Genomic DNA, 20044 nt, shown 5'->3' with positions numbered 1-20044 from the left:
GAGGGGTGGAGTGGGGGTGTTAAGGCGTCACGTGACTGCCCGGTACTAATGATAACGTCGTTTGTTCCGTCTGTGGCAACCAGGGCCAGACTGTCTGTCAGGTCGGGAGGAAGGACAAGGGCAAGCGTGAGAGACTCGAGAGAGAGAGAGAGAGACAGAAGCAGCAGCTCGGAGAAAAGAGAATCAGGAAACTATCCCGTCCTCAGCGTTGTACTTCAACAGCCTAAAGGATAACACGCATTTCGGTTTCGAGGGAAGAAAAAAGTACCGGCACAATGATGATGACCCAGGTGGAGACCATGGTGCACTATGATAACGGCTACGAGGAAGTGTACATGATGCAGGAGGACGAGTGGGACAGGGACATGTTGCTGGACCCTGCCTGGGAACAACAGCAGAGGAAAGTATGTCAAATAAAAATCACCAGGTTTTAAATGAAAAAAAAAGAAAAAAGTATCCTATCTATGTGATAGATACAGAGGAAGAAATTGTGCCAGTGTTGTTATTCAAAATAATATCAGACGTAAATGTTTTTTTTAAAGTTGAAAAACGTTGACATATAAAATCTTTCAATTATTTGCTTATTCAGTATCGGGCTACATACTTTTACAAAAAAAAAAGAAAAAAAAAAGTTTTTTTAACTAATGTAAAGTAGACCACAGCAAATAGCTAAGCTTCCGGTCGGAATTTTCAAAATAATACTGCTGTTGGCGATTCCCAAGGAGCGTTAAACAATAAACGTGGCTAAAGAATGAAACAATTTTTCATATAAATAATGCGTGGGAGACATTTTTTTTCCCTGTATGATTACTGGTTTATATGCGTTGGTAGGTGTAGCTCACGTGAGCCTTCGCGCGTAGTTTTACTTTGAAAGACAAGCCGGACGGTAACATCCGGCGTGGTCGCAGCTGCGTTGCTGCAAACTTTTGATAACAGCCCCGGTGTGGAGGAAAAAGGGGAGGCTTGACGGACGGATGCGGTGGGTACCGAGCTAACAATAGTCGTGCCTTCCCAGCGGCTCTCCAGACTGCTGCCTCTCCGCCGATACGCGCGGAATGCGAGCTGTCAACAGATGCTTCAAACACACGATGACGCTCTCGGGATTAGGATGGACGCTGCATCTAATTTTAACCTCGCGACCAAAAGGCATTATAGTAGGGTTAATCCGGTGTCCTTGGTGGGTGGTGGGGATTCTTTTGTTTATAGAAACCACGCAGAAATATCGCACCGGCACCGGCTCAGCTCAATATAGCCTCGGCCTCCCACACTTGACAGTTGGTTTTAGAGCTTTAAAAGTTGGCTCGGGCCTTAAAAACTTGCAGCTCTTTGCACAACTGGAGGCCATCAAACTCCGTGCCCTCCGCAAACCTCCCAGCGGCCCCCGGAGGGATGACAAAACGGTGTATTTTTGGTAACACAAGGCAGCAGCATGACATACACACGCATCTCCTTTCCCGGTGTTTATCTTTTTTGTTGTTGTTTAATTGAATTTGGAGATGAAGGGATCGTTGGAGAGCGGTTTGGCTCTGTTAGAGCAGCTGTTCAAAAATGATCAGGATTGATACACTGATGGTTGCAGACAGTAACACTAATGTCGGGTGACGAAATTGCTTTGTGCCCCACCTCGCCAGAGAGTTTTTTGGGTGTCACTTTTTGTCTTTTTTTTTTATTTTTATGGTGCAATGGGCCTATATCAAATCCTGCTACCTGTCATTAACTCTCCTGTAGTGGATATTGTTGTGACGATGCTTATGCACCCCTTTTGGATCTATTACCTGAGTCCGTCAGGTTTATCAAGAATATTGATGAAGCCTTCAGTGCATATTCATGTTATAGAGACAGAGCCAAGTCTGCACTGCCAAGGGTGCTGTGTGTTATTAAGTAAAAGTGCCAAAGTGTCAAGTAATGAATATGGTCATTTCAATTAAATTGAAGTCAGAATGAAAGAAGTTTCTGACAATATGATCGACTGTCAAGGATCGGTCTTTCCAACATGTCAAACATCCTGTTCGCATTTTTTTTTTCTTTTTTCATCCTTCTGGACACAGCCTGCCAGCCTCTGACCCGGTGAGGCTCCTAAAGGCATCGGTCAGTTCTGGGACAGGATTGGTCCTCGCTGGATGTGATTCATGATTATTTTTAGCTTTAATCGTCACTGGGCAGTAGTGCCGGAGAGGGCGGAGGGGGATTGGGGCTTGGAAAGTGGGTAGTAGAGTTCCAGGACTGTGGCCGAGTCAAATTTGGAGGAGCAGCCGGCCACGTTTTTTAACAATAACGGCAGCAGTTCAATGTCACTTACACCCTGGGGTCTCGCTCGGTGTGGAATGTGATGGCCTTTACACTAAAGCCTGTATTATTCTGCTTTTGCGCCAGCACCCAGAGGGGAAGCCTGAGTGACTGGCTGCCCACTCTATATGTAGTCTGGGTGTAAGGATGTCTTAGAAGCAGGGGTGGAAAATGTGCTAAAATATCTCCCTCAAGTAATGTCACTTTACTGAATTCATATATTCTCAGATAGAAGTACAGTTGTACAAATGCACTCATGTCAAAGGTAAAAGTAGCTCGTTTGAAATGATCTTTTGTGCTTTTTCTTCTATATTCTAAAGGGACAGATTTATTTTATACTATTCAAAAAGTGGCCAAATAATGTGCTAAAAATGCAAAACAAAAACGACGCGAAAAGTGAAAGGAGCAAAAAGTAAAGAAGCGTGTGCATCTCCCAATAACTCCATAATATACATGTTGAAATATACCATGAGCATCATACTCTCATCAGTGACCTTAAAAGTACTTAAAACAGTTGGAGGGTAAAAGAGGAACATGCCATCAGGAAGTGTAGCAGCCACTTAGCGTACATTACAGAGCACTGTTTTTGTGTGGCTTCATTATGTGCTTATCAGCTCATTGATTTACACACCTACAAACATGGAAACTTTGTTTCTAGCTGATGACAGCATGTTATTTTAAATATTTTTTTTAAATTTTTATTGTGGCAGAAGTAAACATTTACGACACTGACAGTTCCATTCATCCTCGTGACATATCCTTCAAATGACTTTAAATGAGAATCTTTATCGCTCCCATCCTTCATCCATTCCTGCCTGTCTTCATGCCTCGGCCCAGTAACGAATGCGACCTGGAAGAACAGCATACATGTACTGTGATAGAGCTATCTCCCTGCAGCTGCAACATATCAACATGTCATATTGCAAGTAGCAAAATAGTGACAGAAAGTGACGCAAGAGGAAAACTTGTCCAGTATCCACGTGACATTTTCGCTCGTGTTGACGCGGCCAGACGTTTTGACGTTTCTCGTCCCGGCGGCCTCTTATCGTGAGGCACAGCAGAGCGGTCTAAATTTAACACCTTATATCAGACGGAATGCGCTCTGTGGTCGGCTCCCAGCTTTCATCCTTGCACCGCTGAGCGATCGCGAACTCGGCTGCTGGCTATTAAGAGACTTTATAAAAATAGGAGAAAGACGATGATCCTGTTAACTTGATTTACAGTATTCCAGTACTCCCCAAATGGAGTGCATTTGTTCTGATGGGGGTTATCTATGTGACTATAGGAGGAAAAGTTGACATTGGACATTACTGGGTCACTGAAGGTTAACCTAAAAAAAAAAATGTAGCACTGGTCATAGAGGTTGACATCGATTTGGTGTATCGTCTCGTTAAGCTGTCAAATGCCTGAGTTTGTTTAGGACTGTCAGGACTGTCATGCTCATAGTGTAAACCGCATACTGCCGCATTTTATCGAATCCCTTTCCTGTCAGACCTTCACAGCCTGGTGTAACTCCCACCTGAGGAAAGCTGGTACTCAAATTGAAAACATTGAGGAGGACTTCAGGAATGGATTGAAACTCATGCTGCTTCTGGAAGTTATCTCAGGTCAGAGCGTTATAGGACGATATTTCCTTCCAAAGTTCCATGTTTTCTTGCTTCCGTGTTTCATTGAGCCTGTCGTTTGATATTCCGCTTGCAGGAGAGAGGTTACCCAAGCCAGACAGAGGGAAGATGCGGTTTCACAAGATTGCTAATGTCAACAAAGCGCTGGAGTTCATCACGAGTAAAGGAGTGAAACTGGTCTCCATTGGAGCTGAAGGTACCCAAACTCTTCTGTTTTTAATTTACAGGAGTCCATCATCATTAGCGTAGTGCTGCTGGAGCACACAAGGCTCTTTTGTTTCTTCAAATGAGAAAGTAAAATGTTCAACGTTCATTTGATTCATTCCTGTTTGTCCTATTTAATTTACTGCATTACGCTGTTAATACAAATTAAACACTTCCTGTGTCTGTTTCAAATGAAAAGCCCTCAAGGGGTTCAGCAGGCAGACCGTTCGTTTTTTTTTTTTTTAACAAGTCTTTTAATCTGAAACATTTGCAGAAACGTCTTGTGACTGAAATTGGACAATCGCTCTTTAGATGAGTAATTCAAAAGCATCACTATTTTGTTGACTTAATTAGATAAAGATATACATTATTGACAGCTCTATGTAGGAACAGTGGTTACGTAACCTCAGGGATGAGGCCACAACTTAACCGTGCGCACGCCTGTGTGTGTGCTCGTGTGCACGCGTGACCAAAAAGCCAAAAGCAGCTCTACACCCGTATCGATAAGAGACCCACGCATATTAATTCATGTGCATCTATCGAAGCAGACGTCTGAGCGTTAGGTTTAGGTTTAGGTTTAGGTTTAGGATTTGTTCCCATATTCAACTACAAATGGATTATAGCAGGGATTATTTTTTGGCATTTCAGAAATTGTGGATGGGAATGTAAAGATGACTCTGGGAATGATCTGGACTATCATCCTCCGCTTCGCCATTCAAGACATATCTGTGGAAGGTGAGATCATCAATACAAAAATGTAAATCTTCCTAGATTTTGATAGACGACGTGTCCAAAGAAGGTAGAAACATCTGGACAAGCATACTGTATCACTGAATAAAATGTAAATTCCAGACTCATAAGAAAAATTAGGTCTTTATTTACTTAGGGAGGAACAAGTTTTATGATACATCAGTGCATAGAATTGCTGTTTATCATGTGACAAAAAGAAACCTCTGACAGCATGTTTAAATCTCATGAATTCACTTTTTCCTCAGAAACATCTGCTAAGGAAGGTCTTCTCCTGTGGTGTCAAAGAAAGACGGCCCCCTACAGGAATGTCAATGTCCAAAACTTCCATGTCAGGTAAGTGATGCTCATTGGCCGCTAATTGGTTATAGTGAAAGTTTACATGATTCATAGCTAATCTAGGTCCTCTCAATCTCTACAGTCATGTCATATCACAGTAATGTAGTGTTTTTTTAATTTATTTATAGTGAATCAGTTCCCCAGAGAGCATTATGGCAGTAGTAAGGTTTTTCCTGAAGCTGACCTTAAATAATACAGAATATGAAGACTTGAGAATAGCAGCAGTGAAATGCTGCCACTGAGCGCTGTTGCACCATTGCTTGTTAATGCTGGGACTGGACCCCACAACTTTCATCTCTTTGAACTGACATGTTGGTTCTCTCTGCTCGGCCCGTGAAGCTGGAAGGATGGCCTGGCCTTCTGCGCCCTGATTCATAGACACAGACCTGACCTGCTCGACTACTCTAAGCTCAACAAGGTGTCGTGTGGTTTCACTCATAACCAGGATGCTGTGTTGCAGTCCCGCACACTAACACACCGATTCCATACAGTGTGAACTGATAACATGACATACGCAGCGAAAACAGAATAACAGCAACTTGGGCTACTTTTTATAGTGTGTTGATTCATTTTGAAACACCGAATAAAAAGTAGTCTGTGTCTTGGACTAGAGGTGTATGCCATCTTTTTTTTTTTTTTTTTTTTTTTTTATTTTTTTAACCATTTCCTCTTTCCTCTGCTAATAACACCTGCAGTTCCCACCTGGCTGCTTATTTGACGAAGTAATGTATAAGTTTTAGTGTTGGATCCAGGGATGATTACAGGAGCAGCTCCATGATGTTTACAGGGTAAATGATTTGAACTGAAGTAAGTTGTCTATGGGAAATCTACTCTGTTGTGCAATTAGTGTGTGTTATTTAGCTAATGGTTATAATGACACATTAATGTATGGATGTGTTTCTTCTTCACAGTAAAATGCTTTCATTTTAAGTGCATTCATTTAGTCCCATCTCATGCTTCATTATTCTTAAGTAAAGCACTTTACACAATTTTATCCTAATTATCTTGAAAAAGGCAGCTGCTTTTATTCTTAAATCTTCTTTGTGCATCCTGCTGAGCCTATTACGAGATTGGATTGAATGGTGGAGATATGTGACCCACCCAGAAGTGACTTGACTTTTGTCATGTATTTTTAAAACCTCTATAATGTTGAGTATATCAGCGTGCGCAACACATACTTGAGCTTTAGGTGTTTTTGGGTGAAAATCCACATCTAGGTTATTTTATTTTATTGTTTGGTAGATGACCAGGATTCTCAGTGTTTCTGCATTAACAGATGAGGGCTTCAGTGAGCTGCTTATTTACTGCTTTTTGCAGAGCTATAGAGCACAGCTGACAGCCCTCCTGTGACGGCCAAGTAACAATAATACACAAGTAAATCATCCTGGAAAAAGGTGCTGTCTCAGCCAGATGGAAAGGTCACCGCTGCCGTAGGATAATTCGAAGCCACTGCCAAGTCAGATTTTGTAGAAAACTGTTTTTGTTCTTGTTAAGTCTCTGACAATAGAGATTTTATCTGTGAGATTTAATAATCATTTCATCCAACGAATGAACTAAATTGAAAAAAAAAAAAAGAAGAAGTCAGACCATGTATCCATGTGAGCCTGCATAGCTGACCTCATACAGGAAGCCAAATGTGAACCGAAACTGTACATGTATTGCAGGGGAACACCACGGCTGGATACGAAGAGTGACATTTCCATTTGTTTTGGAAACAGAGACACTTCTCGGCACACAACTCAGTGGCCTGACTCAGAGTTGACTCTGAATAGTCATGGAAACATGAGCCTAGTCCCTGCAGAGCTCAGGCTTAGCTTTACCTCTGCTATTGTCCATGCCGTCACGTCAGTGTTCCCCAGTTAGAGGCTGCCAGTCCTCATAAAAGTCAGGAAGATGTCCATGAAATGAAATGCAGATTAGTCAAATCACAAGTATCTCTTCATGGATTGTATCAGTTTTCATACTTAGGGAAGTCTATTCAAAGTATAAGTGACAATGCACAAACACAACATACATTATACTACAATATACTTTTCCTATCAATTGCCTTTCCCTCACTCTTTTTATGTTTTTGACATACTTATTCACACACTCGGTCACACCTCAGCTTTCCAGTTTTGCTCATGCTGGCTGGAGACAGTTGCATTTTGCGGCAGGCAGCTGTTTAGTCTGGCTCCAGGTGAGCAAGTTTGTTAAGCTTAGAGTGCTAAAGCCTGCTGAGAAAGCTCTGGTCAGGGGCGCGCGTGCGCACACACACACACACACACACACACACACACACACACACACACACACACACACACACACACACACACACACACACACACACACACACACACACACACACACACACACACACACAAAAGGCTTGGGGTATCCTTCCATCCATCCCATCAGTCTGGCGTCCATCTCTCCGTCCTACACTGGGTCTGTGAGCAGTTGGGCCTGTCATGTAGTGTGCCATCCCACACCACCCCCTATAGAACAGCGGTACAGCGATAAGGGACAATAGCAGCAGCATGATAGCATGATCCCTTTTCCCCACTGCACTCTCACTGACTACCCCATTAGCAGCGGAGGGTTCACTGTCAGCTGTTGGCCTAATGCACCACTCCCACTCTGTTGAACCAGTTTTCTCCTGTCACTTGTGTGAGAACAGAAATGTATTTGATTAAAATGGTCATATTATATGAGGTATATTATAGCAGTGAAAGGTTTGCTTGAGTGATATAGTTGTTAATTTATTTAATAGCCGATTCATTTATGACCTTTTCAAATACAAATCACAACGGATTAGTCATTTAGGTTAATTATGTAGTAAAAACATCTGATGGTAACAGATCATGGACAAAAAAATGTATTGCCTTTGTCATCATCTTTCACCTCCAAGTTATCAATTTGACACGCTACAGGCTTAAATGCTTGAAAAAAAATTGCTATAAATAATCATGAGTAGTTTTTCTCAGATAAAAAAATTCAGAACTGTAATGGATTTGGAAAAATTAGTCCCTAACACTTGACTTTCCTGTAAAGAGGTGATGCTTCGAAAGGCCAGCTAAATCTCCAATAATCAGCATATCTCCCTAATAATTATTCAGCTCATGTGAAAACTAGAAAATGTCAATATTTTTTTATTTTTCCTAAAACTATTCGATAGATCTTCGAGTGATATTAAATGTGCATGTAGAGTACGTGACCAGGGAATATAGTGTGTCGTCCATAGCTTGGAGATCAGTGCAGTGGTATTTTAAGTCCGGCATTGGTGAGCAGTGATGTAGATTTGTGTTTCTTTATTTAGGATGATCCTCTGGGGAACCTGAACTTGGCTTTTGACATAGCTGAGAAACACCTGGACATTCCCAAAATGCTGGACGCAGAAGGTAATGTTTCATGGAGCACAGTAAACACACAGTAGTAGTTTTCTAATCAACATTTTTTTGCTTTCTCGTGTACTGTTGTGAAACATTTGTATTTCCTGTGAAAAGTAGTCTCTGTGAAAAGTGTTTCAGTCATAAGTCATTACGTGATAATCTCCATGTATATTTACAGTGCATTTCTGGAGATTAACCACTTATCTGAAACAAATCAAAATATATAGCAAAATATACTTTAAATATATGTTGGGTTTCTATCTTCTAATCTCCAAATTAGCCATAGTTTCCACTTATTTCATATTTTCTCTCCCACCTGGACATCTCCTCCCTCTTCATAACCCTACTCTAACCTTTCAGATATCATCAACACCCCCAAGCCTGATGAGAGAGCCATCATGACCTACATGTCCTGCTTCTACCATGCTTTTGCCGGGGCCGAGCAGGTACAGAAGTTGAAACTACCCTTTTACCAATTTATATCTGAGAACACAGTCAGGTGCAGAAATGTATTGTCAGTTTGATTTTGACATGCCATGTTACTCAACAGACATGTTCTGAGGATAATGTTCTGTGATGTATTAAAAAAGACTCAGCATGACCTGCTGTCTTACTTTGCTGATTTAATGACATGATTCTCGTGCTCTGTGCTCTCAGGCCGAGACGGCTGCCAACAGGATCTGTAAGGTGCTGGGTGTAAACCAAGAGAATGAGAAACTGATGGAGGAGTATGAGAGACTGGCCAGTGAGGTAAAGTTCTTTAAAAACAATATGACGATGACACTGTGATGACACACTGTGAAATTAATGTGCATCACGCTCCATGAAAGTAGTTCAAAGTAGAAGTAGAAACTCAAGTTTAGGTTAAAAACCGTCTTTCTTTGCATCCCATTTCTGTTGCGAGCTGAGACCCGTCCGCTGAAAAAGTCAATTACTCATCACGGTCTATGTTAAAATGGAGCTCTGTAGCCTTTCCGCTTATTCATGTTGTCCGTGTGTTTCCCAGTTGTTGGAGTGGATCCGCCGCACCACGCCCTGGCTGGAGAACCGGACCCCAGAGAAGACCATGTCAGAAATGCAGCGGAAGCTGGAGGACTTCAGGGACTACAGACGCCAGCACAAGCCCCCGAAGGTGCAGGAGAAGTGCCAGCTGGAAATTAACTTCAACACCCTGCAGACCAAGTTGCGCATCAGCAATCGCCCTGCCTTTATGCCCTCTGAGGGGAAGATGGTATCTGTAAGTCGCAACTGCAAATTCTTCCTCTGATTATTAATAACCGTCAAAGAAGTGTTTGTGATTGTGGGCACCACTGTTTGGATCACGTCTTATGGCAAATGCTTTTGTGGTTCAATGTTAGTCGGGAGTAAGGACAACCAAGCATTCATACTGTACCATTGGAGAGTTATTAGCTTTACCCTTTTTGCGACCCTAAATAAAAGTTACCGAAATAATATTACTATTTGGAAACAATTCAAATTTTTCACTTTCATTGTGTTAACAGGACATAGCCAGTGCATGGCAGGGCCTGGAGCAGGCCGAGAAAGGCTTCGAGGAGTGGCTTCTTACAGAGATCCGCAGGCTTGAGAGGCTGGACCACCTGGCAGAAAAGTTTCGCCAAAAAGCCACCAATCACGAGAACTGGGCCAGCGGTCAGTTTTAGTTGTACATTTAACTTTTACTCTGTTGTCATGCTTGCTCTTTTGTTTCCCGGTTTGATATATAGGGGCTGCATGTTTAGCTGTTCATCTCAACTTTGTTTATCTCCGGCCATCTGTATTTCTGCTTCTGAGTCTGATTTTCATTGTTCAAGTGTTTTATTTAACCCCGGGGTTAATTTAGACTTGTTCCTAATGACATGTAATTGTAGGTTTTAGAGTCTGTCCAATGCAATCAGCTGGTAGTGGAAAGCAACTGGCCATTTTCTACATCTGGCAGTGACCAAATGAGGCCTGGGTTGATATCTAACCTACTAATTACCTCAAATTACTTTTCTCTTATGTGATACTCAGGTAAAGAACTGATCCTCTCCCAGACGGACTATGAAACGGCCACCCTGACGGAAATCAGAGCATTGCTGCGAAAACATGAGGCCTTTGAGAGTGACTTGGCAGCCCACCAGGACAGAGTGGAGCAGATTGCTGCCATTGCACAGGAACTGAAGTAAGTACTTCCTACACCAGATGTTTGCAGTGGTGTGTCATGGAGAGCAAGGAGGGGGGAAATAATAACAAAGTCAGCCCATGCAATCTTATTTTCTCTTTCTCTTTAAATATTATTTAAATATTATTTTAGGCTGGAGACACTGTATAACCTACAGGAGGGATGCCCTGGCTAAATTATGAAATGTGCACAACACTACACTGCACACATAGAAATGCTATAGTTCAAAGGTCCTAAAAGGATCTGTTTTGCTTTCTTTACCCACATTTTAGCACAAAAAATTATTTTGAACAAAATTAATTGACCGTATCTAAACAAACATTTTTAATCACGTCGGAACCACTACAGGTCAGGACGGAGGTTAGATATTGATCATAGGTATTCTCAGTTAAGAGCCTATCACTCCAGGAAAAAGGTTTGGTTCACAGGCATGCCGAGGTTCTCAATCAGCAGTCAATCAGAGACACCTGTGTGTCCTTACCTTCTCACTCTGGGATTGGCCACAGTATATTTCCGGTTTCACATTTAACCGTCTCTCTGAAAGAAGAAGACCATGGTTCAACTGACAAGCAAAATGGCTCCTCTGGTTTTTGCAAGGTAAGCAATGCCTAAATTACCACGTTTGTGTGGACATTTTTAATTATTATTTATGGCTTATGGTTTCTTTTAAGGTTTTGACCATGTTGTTCCCTTTTTGCAGCCAGTTGCTCCTCATTGCACTTTTAAGCTGGAATGTCCATTGCTTTCCTGTCAAAGGTAAGACTGTAACTTAACTGAAACTATAAATGCCCTCATGCTCAAATTTTTTTTTTTTTGTGTGCTGTTGGCTAATTGACCACATCTTCCCCTCTAGGCAAACACCAGCCTAAACCTTCTGTGGTTCGTGGCTTCACAATGGTGCCGCGTCTTGGCTATTATGGTCCACTCTCGGGTGTTTCTGAGCTGCTTAGCAATGACGGCTCACGCCCAGATTTTCCTGCTCCACCTAATGATCTAAATCATCCTGCCGTCTCTTACCTTGTTGACCTGGAAAGAGGAAATCCTGATCCACAAAGCTCTGGTTTAACTCCAGGCATGTTGAATATGGCTTCTGCTTCGGGTCCTGTGGAAGGGTCTACAACTACCTACTCAGTGACCAGCACATCTATGCCTGGCCCTTACGGCATCCCTCCTCCCCCTCTAGCTCAGTATCAGGCAGGTGAGCTCGGCCATTATGAGGGACACTACGCGCAATGGTAACACCAAAATGGAAACTGAGGAGGTAGGCCGCATATCACCACCTGGATACCTGGTTAATCCTATATACCCGGAACCCAGCTACAAGCCTGGTGAGTTGACGGACTACACAGCCCACTATGAGCACGGAACAGGGGCGAGGGGAAACGCAGGAACAAGGTTACAGGCCTCGTTATGGTTCTGCTGGGCTTTCAAGTGGTTTTACATCTGAGGGAAGCGTTGTGCAGCCAGTTTCACAGTATCTGATGCTAAATGGCCCAAACCCATACTATGGCCCAAACCTATTCTACGGCCCAAACCTGTTCTGCTTCTTCCTGACTGGTCAGCTTCCTCCTGGCACTGTCACACTTCAACACCAACTTTGAGACCAGCAGAAATCACTGGAATGAAATGCAGTATGAGACCACAGCCCTGTCATTCAAAGCCAGGTTCCCGGTGGAGGCCAGCAGCAGACCAAGGACTTGTCTAAAGCTTAAATTTTTCAAACGGCTTGAGTAGTTCAGAGTAAAGGTTCATGCAGTTTACTCGTGTATTTTGAATTGTTCAAGTTGCTTGATGTGAAACTTCAATAAAATTGAGAACTTTACTTTGCATTGGTTTCAAATCAATTAAAAGCCTTCAACTTTGGGAGGGGGTGTGAAATCAAAGTCAAAACTGAAATGAAATATTTTACCTCGTGATGCCATTTTTGGCAGTAGGCTAATTTAACTTTCATGAGTTGACCTGACTTTTCTGGTCTCTAACAAGTAAGTGTAGCCATGCCTGTTGGGTCTAAGCATGGCCTTTTTTATAATGGATAAAGTGACCTTAAACATGTAAACTAAGATGCAGCTTGCCAAGACAGCTGGGGTTGTGCATGTGGCTTATATTTAGTGTTGACTGGAATACATACCCACTGTTTTTGCTCGCTGTAGTGTTTTTTTTTGTTTTTGTTTTTTTAAATTGCTTTTGCCCAAAGGCTCTTCAATGCCCTGGTGACTAAATGAAAGATTTTTTTTTTACCACAACTCAATTTGGCACATGCTTTTTATTTTAAAAAAAATATATATTTTTTTTCTCCTCAGTGAGCTGGACTTTTATGATGTTGCTGCTGTAAACCAGCGCTGCCAGAGCATCTGTGACTTGTGGGACAAACTGGGAACCCTTACTCAGAAGAGGAGAGAGGCACTAGAGGTAAGGAAAATATTGGCATTTCACTTATGAATAAACCCAGATTAAAATAATTTATTTCCAAGGGTAAGGTGTTAAATAATAGCTGCTGAGATCCTAAAACTTGAAGGATTTCTTTGACTGTTACGTTGAGTTCCCACAAGAGTGCGCTAATGTTCCACACAGACCACAAGACCACAATTGCATCCAAAACTAGCTAAAACATGAGCGTAAGCATATTTAGATGTCTGTCAATGACCTGAACAGTGAAGAAACGACTAATTGCTGAAGTGAGATAATTAGATCCCCTCTAAAATCCCTGACCCACATAGAAGGGTGGCGGAGATAAAAGAGAAATAAATATAGAAGTCTGGTCCAGGACGTGAGTGGCTCGAAGCCCACTAGCCACTTCCTCTGATCCACACTGGCCATTCCAAACCTGCAAGTGTTTGAGGGCCTGGGAAAAAGGCCAAGGATTAAATCTGAATGACAGGGACAGAGGTCTGTTTCGGTCCACCCACCACCACCACCACCACCAAGAACTCTGTCAGGAACAATTAAGTAAGGATGTTTGTTTTGGAATTTGTGAGATGGGGAGATGAAAACTCCTTTTTAAGTCATGAAGAAGCCAAATACTGAGCTATGTTTTGATATGACAGGCTTTAAAAATATACAAAACATGTACGTTGTTTCTTGTGGTCCTTCTCAGCGCACAGATAAACTGCTGGAGACCATTGATCAGTTGTTTCTGGAGTTTGCCAAGAGGTCAGCTCCTTTCAACAACTGGATGGAAGGAGCAATGGAGGATCTGCAGGACATGTTCATAGTGCATACTATTGAGGAGGTCCAGGTAAGCACACATTGCTTACAGAACAGTAGATACTTACTGCAAGTGGTGAGATCACAGTTTTGCTGCTGATATAAAAAAAAAAAACAACACAAAAAACAACACAATTTTTCAATGGGTATTATTAACCCTTTATACTGCTGCTCTGTATTATAAATATCGATATGGTGCTGAATACTATAGTGTGTGTAATGCTCGGCTGATTTGTCACACCCAAAAGAAAACCCCATAATGTTATCACTAATGACAATATTGAAATTTTAATCAAATTCAAGGATTTCCCTCTTCTACTTGCTCTTCCAGAGTCTAATCGCTGCACATGAGCAGTTCAAAGCCACTCTACCTGTGGCGGATGCAGAGAGACAGGCCATCCTGGGAATTCACAATGAAGTGCAGAAGATTTCCCAGAGCTACGGGATCAAGGCCAATATTATCAACCCTTACAGCACTATCACCACTGAAGAACTGCTGAACAAGTGGGAAAAGGTAGCTACTGGTTTACAATTCACTCACAGACTCCTATAGTAGATTTGGGAATAGTCATTATTCCGATAATGGTTGCCTGCCCAATTAAAAGCATTAATTATATTAAAAAAAAAAAGAATCGAGGAGAGAAGTTTACATTTACCGATAAAGCCAAAAAAAAGTGCTGCTGTTACATTTTATCAGCGCTGAATGAGTCAGCACCCAGGGAGGATCTAAAGTGTGTAATCCACAGATATTAACATATATACATGTGTTTAATATGAATGGTTCTTTTCAAGGGGAGTCAGCTTCTCACAATCCCACATAACCCTTCTGTGTGCACATGTGTGTGTTGTCTAGGTGAAGAAGCTGGTTCCTCAGAGAGATGGTGCCCTCCAGGAGGAGATGGCACGCCAACATGCCCATGAAAGGCTGAGACGGCAGTTCGCTGCACAGACTAATCTCATTGGACCTTGGATACAGGCCAGGATGGAGGTTTGATAACCGGCTTCATGGGCAATTTCACATTTAATCAAATAAGGACCTAAAATGGAAGATAATTATTTTCAAATGCATTGCACATAAGGGACGTACAATGATGGTGGCTTACCTTATGAGGAGAGTTGAATGTCGCCATGTAAATGTACCAAATATTACGAAACACCTACTATTTTTCCTGACAGAATATCCTCTTCGCCACAGGTAGCTGGATCGCTGCAGTATCCGCTAGCAAACCATCAGATCTTTAGACTAGCATCTTTAGATCTAAATTGGTGCAAATATGAAGTTGACCTTGTTACATGGTACTCTGACAGGAAATTGGGCACTGCTCCTTGGAGATAGGAGGCACCCTGGAGGATCAGATGAACCAGCTGAAGCAATGTGAGCATGTCATTGTTGCTTACAAACCCAACATCGACAAGTTGGAGGGAGACCACCAGCTCATCCAGGAGTCGCTTGTGTTTGATAACAAACACACCAACTACACTATGGAGGTACAGAACAGTGCAAAACACTGTTACAAATATACACGTCGATGGAGTGAACAGTAGGTGCATCCAACACCAACGCATAACCACTATTCCTTAACATATTCACATACGGGAATTCACAAATGTATGGATATGTTTATCAACATACATTTACATACAGTTTTTACAAATTCAGTATTCATTTAACTGTTCTAGTTGTGTCTTGTTTGTGTTAACATGTCTGCTGTGCCATCACATCAACAGCACATCCGTGTCGGGTGGGAGCTGCTCCTCACAACCATCGCCCGAACCATCAATGAGATCGAGACCCATATCCTGACCCGGGATGCCAAGGGCATCAGCCAGCAGCAGATGAATGAATTCAGGTCCTCTTTCAACCACTTTGACAGGGTACATACAGCTCTCTACCATTTCACTTTACTGGAGTCTCTTTGTGTCCATACAAAGCAATCTCGTTAATTTCAGAAGCAGAAGCCCAGTGTCTAGAGATGGTCCTTTAACTGTGAGCAACAAGTGCTCTATCTGGAGCGCTGTTTGTGTGTAACGTTGTAAATCTGAACCAGCTCCAGGAGCAATATTCTGAAGCTCCGCCTACATTTAATCTCCGGTGATTCCTGATAGAGAGGGCGGATTAAGATTTAACATTTCTTTCTTGGGCATTACAAATTACTGCAAATAACCCATTATAAACAGTAGCTGTTTTTGTGCTGTGGAGTGTTAAGCCATCTTTAGCTATATTTTATGCATATTTTCAGTAACTATTATAATCTAGTGAAACTGCATGACTTATTACAGCGTGCTGTTAAATTTATTCAAGCTCCATCTTTAGGAATCCCACAGCCTTTCCATGCCCTTACAGTGCTGGAGTAACAGCGAGGATTAAACACCCAAAAAACTGAAACCTCATCACAAAACTGGAAAAACGCTGCTGTGTCCCGATAAGAATGTTTCACGTCTGTGTACAACTTCATTGTGACAAATTTTAATCTGTGCATCCAAGTGTAAGTGCAATAGTACAATGACTTTTTTTTTTTTTTTTTTTAAGATCTCACTCCTCATTTATTATGAAATCTACCTCTAATGTCTTAAAGATTAATACTAGTGGAATTAAAAAGCATTCTTCTTCCGTGGTTATTTATTTGAACATACTGTAGTGAAACCCATCTACAGGAATTATCACCGTCAGGTCTGGGAAACACTAGAAAACACTGCATATATCTTTAGGATTCAGCCTCAGAATATTGCTGTCATGTTGGATCCAATATTGACAAGAATTTTGTACAGTATACGATGGATTAAGCTTGTGATTCACTCTTTTCTGTAACACTTGACTTTCCTTTTGTTCCGTGTGGTGATTCTGAATTTTTATGTTCGGTTGCAGAAGAAGAATGGAGCGATGGAAACGGATGACTTCAGAGCCTGCCTCATCTCAATGGGCTACGACTTGGTATGTTATTTCACATGTGGGTGAACGGGGGTTATAGTATTAGTTGCTTTTGAGTTTATTAGATACATGTAGACAGTCTCTTCTTCCATCCGTGCCTTTCTCAGGGAGAGGTGGAGTTTGCCCGCATAATGATACTGGTGGACCCTAATGGTACAGGAATCGTCTCCTTCCAATCTTTCATTGACTTTATGACCAGAGAGACGGCTGATACAGACACTGCCGATCAGGTTGTGGCGTCCTTCCGGATCCTGGCAGCTGATAAGGTATGTGTGTGTGGGTTTCAGCTTGTGTGGCTTACTGGCACATGAGCAGCCACTCTAAGCCGACACTAATCTATTCTGTTCTAGTCATTACTTCCAAGTATTTGCCACAACATGTTGATTTTAGCATTGACTATTTGTTCATGAACTTGAAATAAAGAGGGGGGTATTGGCATGAATCTGAAAAAGCGATTTTCTTTCCACCACCGCAGCCCTACATACTTGTGGAGGAGCTGAGGAGAGAACTTCCTCCTGAACAAGCAGAGTACTGCATCATGAGGATGCCGCCTTACGCTGGCCATGGAGCACCACCCGGGGCACTAGACTACACCGCCTTCTCCACTGCCCTCTACGGAGAGAGCGACCTTTAACCCGACTAGAAAACCTTTCATCTATCTCTGACCTGTCCCCTTACCTGCCCACCCCCACACTGCCCCGCCCTCCATCTCTTGATGAAATTAAGGAATCTATCATTCAAGGCGGATCAAATATGTTGAATAAATATATATTTATCTGATATATTAATCTGTCTGCAGTCATGCTGAGCTTTGTCAAGTTACGTGGACCTCTTCTTGTGTCCTCTTGCATAAAAGATGCCCCCTAAACAAATAGAAATAGCCCACATGAAATTATATTGAGAAACACTTCAATTCACATATTTGCTTGTGTGTTATGGTATTTAAGCACAAAGTAGGATTCTGCAATTAAAGTTGGAGCCAAAAATAGATTACTTGCTAAAGCTCATGCAACAAGGGATCATGGTGGTTCATTAGTTAGTTGTTGAAGTCCTATTTTTTTGGAGCAATGTTGTGTATTGTTTTAATGTTTCCTCAGTGCCTTTTTGTTTTGGGAATAAAATCTTGCGATAAGGCATGTTGAGATGCTTAAAGTGAATTACAGTTTGCTAAAGCAATTACAGCCCCCCTGCGATCTATCAACAAACAGTGGGTTCCCAAAAGGCAAAAAATATGCAGTTCCAACTGAGGAAAAATGGGAAACTACTTGAATGCAAAAGTAAATGTTTACAACTATTCAGCGCTCTAAAGGCAGAAAACACAGAAGACTAAATGTGCAGTGTTTTCATAAAGAATGTCAAATTAAACTGTTTCTCTGGCAGCAACAAACACACTAATGCTTACATGTGCTTAGAAATAAATATAATAAAAACTAAAAAGCAATGCACAAGAAAGAATCAAAAGATCAAATGTAACTCACGGTCTCACTAATGTCATCATGGAACACGGTGGATTAACGACAGTTATTTGTCAGTCGTGTACATCAAAATCCTTCATTTACATTGTAGGTTCCCATTTATTTTCGGAGGTAGGCTGCAGTAAACATATAGGATCTTGCTGTATTATACATGTGGGAAAACCATAGTAAAGTGCGGGACGAGGTGATTACATGGCACCCCTGTGTTATGGTTACGTCTTTGATATGTACTGTATGTTTGATTACCCTTTAGAGTCCTTATTCATTTAGCAAACTGTACTGTCTTTTTATAGATAGTTTAGATACCTGTAAGCACTTTTTAGGTTGTTCCTGCTTGAGGAAATTTTGGCTAGAAAAATACTTGTGTATAAAACGCCATATTTAGCCATCTTTGTGTTGTATGCCTTTAATGTGTGTGCCGACTAAATGTTTTCTTTTGTTTTCTTTCCCAATTTTCCAAGTCCTACTTTTTTAGAATTTGAGGTACCTTGAAGCCGAGTCCTGATTTGTCCACAGCTGTTTGGCTACATGTTTCCTGTCAGTATACTCATGTTCTATACTGTTTTTGAACATGAAATGGAGAGATGAAAGAATTTCCATATTCCATTTTCACATAAATGGACTATATAAAGATATATAGAGTAGTGACAATGATCTAAAAAAAATTGCTGGTACATCAAACATTTTATGTTCTTGATATGTTCTGGATTTCACACTCATTGGCAATTTGTGAAAAATGCAAAAATATTTTGGGAGTCATTTCTGTGAAGACGATCATTGGCCACTTCACACAGGCTGACTGAACTCGGAGCACACCATTAATTTACTACTCCAATAAATGAAAGCAATTCCCTTTAAAAGAAAATTCTTGATTGAATTCTTGATTTGTTCTATTTTTGGAGGAATAAAAAAAGGTCAACCAATTCAGTAAGTTAAACTTTTTACTTCAGGATATTGGATTCAATAAAATAAACTGCTTGTGACTAATTGAACCATTTATTCAGGATAATCTTTGCTTGATCTTTTGTCTTTCATTTGTAGATTGTTGCCAAAACCCAAAATGCATGATACTGGATCCTGTCACACCTGTTGCCTACTGATTGAAAACAAGGAGCAACAGTAAACAACCTATTCTAAGTTAGGATTTGTTGGCATTATTAGTGTTTGCAAAATAGTGAGTAAACCAGTCTTTTATTTCAATTTATAATCTGTATTTGGTTATGTGGGTTGTATGGGCATTGCTAGCAGAACTACTTTTCAAGTACTGTGTTGCAAGCCAAGAAGTACTTTGAAATACTTGGAAAGCAAAACCAACCTAATGAAAAAAAAAAAAAGATTTCTTTTCTGAACTTGGTGAAGTAGTTCAGGCTTAGATAAGTGACATCTGAAATCTTATTACCTCCACTCGATCATATGAAAATGTTGTATGGAAAGAGAGCTTTATTAAATATTTAATTTTTTTTTTTCCTTTTTTTCTTCTTTATTACTGCATCTTAGAGCTAAAAAAATATATATCTGAGGATATTGCAGAACAGGTCAATGAATGTAAAAATTCAGAAGCCTTCTTTCTTTGAAGAGCATGAATCTGGTCAGAAAATGTCAGGCCAGTCAACCTGTTACATTATGTAATATCTACTGTGAGAGCGGAATTTCGGTGCAAAGGTGGTATCGAGGAAAGGTCACGTCACCAAAATGGACAAGGA

At 41.2% G+C, this 20044-nt stretch overlaps 1 protein-coding gene across 1 annotated transcript; it reads left to right on the top strand.

Moving 5' to 3' along the window:
• The first annotated feature begins 69 nt into the window (after positions 1-69).
• Positions 70-19206, top strand: actn2b (actinin, alpha 2b). Its single transcript, XM_069692895.1, has 21 exons — positions 70-404; positions 3779-3893; positions 3988-4107; positions 4764-4850; positions 5111-5198; positions 5541-5619; positions 8500-8581; positions 8933-9018; positions 9230-9322; positions 9579-9809; positions 10075-10222; positions 10583-10733; positions 13034-13142; positions 13828-13968; positions 14269-14451; positions 14791-14925; positions 15246-15425; positions 15666-15812; positions 16804-16869; positions 16974-17132; positions 17342-19206. The coding sequence occupies exons 1-21, from the start codon at positions 276-278 to the stop codon at positions 17498-17500; spliced, it is 2688 nt and encodes an 895-aa protein (XP_069548996.1). The 5' UTR covers positions 70-275; the 3' UTR covers positions 17501-19206.
• Positions 19207-20044: the final 838 nt, after the last annotated feature.

This window comes from Brachyistius frenatus, unplaced genomic scaffold (assembly GCF_029030835.1).
Source record: "Brachyistius frenatus isolate BFR_SWC_R1_liver_20210118 unplaced genomic scaffold, ASM2903083v1 Contig_13, whole genome shotgun sequence".
Lineage (NCBI taxonomy): Eukaryota > Metazoa > Chordata > Actinopteri > Embiotocidae > Brachyistius > Brachyistius frenatus.
This window is presented reverse-complemented; position numbering and strand designations above follow the sequence as displayed.

Excerpts from the sequence above, each read along its gene's own strand:
- actn2b (XM_069692895.1), top strand. The coding sequence starts at position 276 with ATGATGATGACCCAGGTGGAGACCATGGTGCACTATGATAACGGCTAC. Across the intron at positions 405-3,778 it reads GGGAACAACAGCAGAGGAAA|ACCTTCACAGCCTGGTGTAA; the intron begins GTATGTCAAATA and ends CTTTCCTGTCAG. Across the intron at positions 9,810-10,074 it reads CTGAGGGGAAGATGGTATCT|GACATAGCCAGTGCATGGCA; the intron begins GTAAGTCGCAAC and ends TTGTGTTAACAG.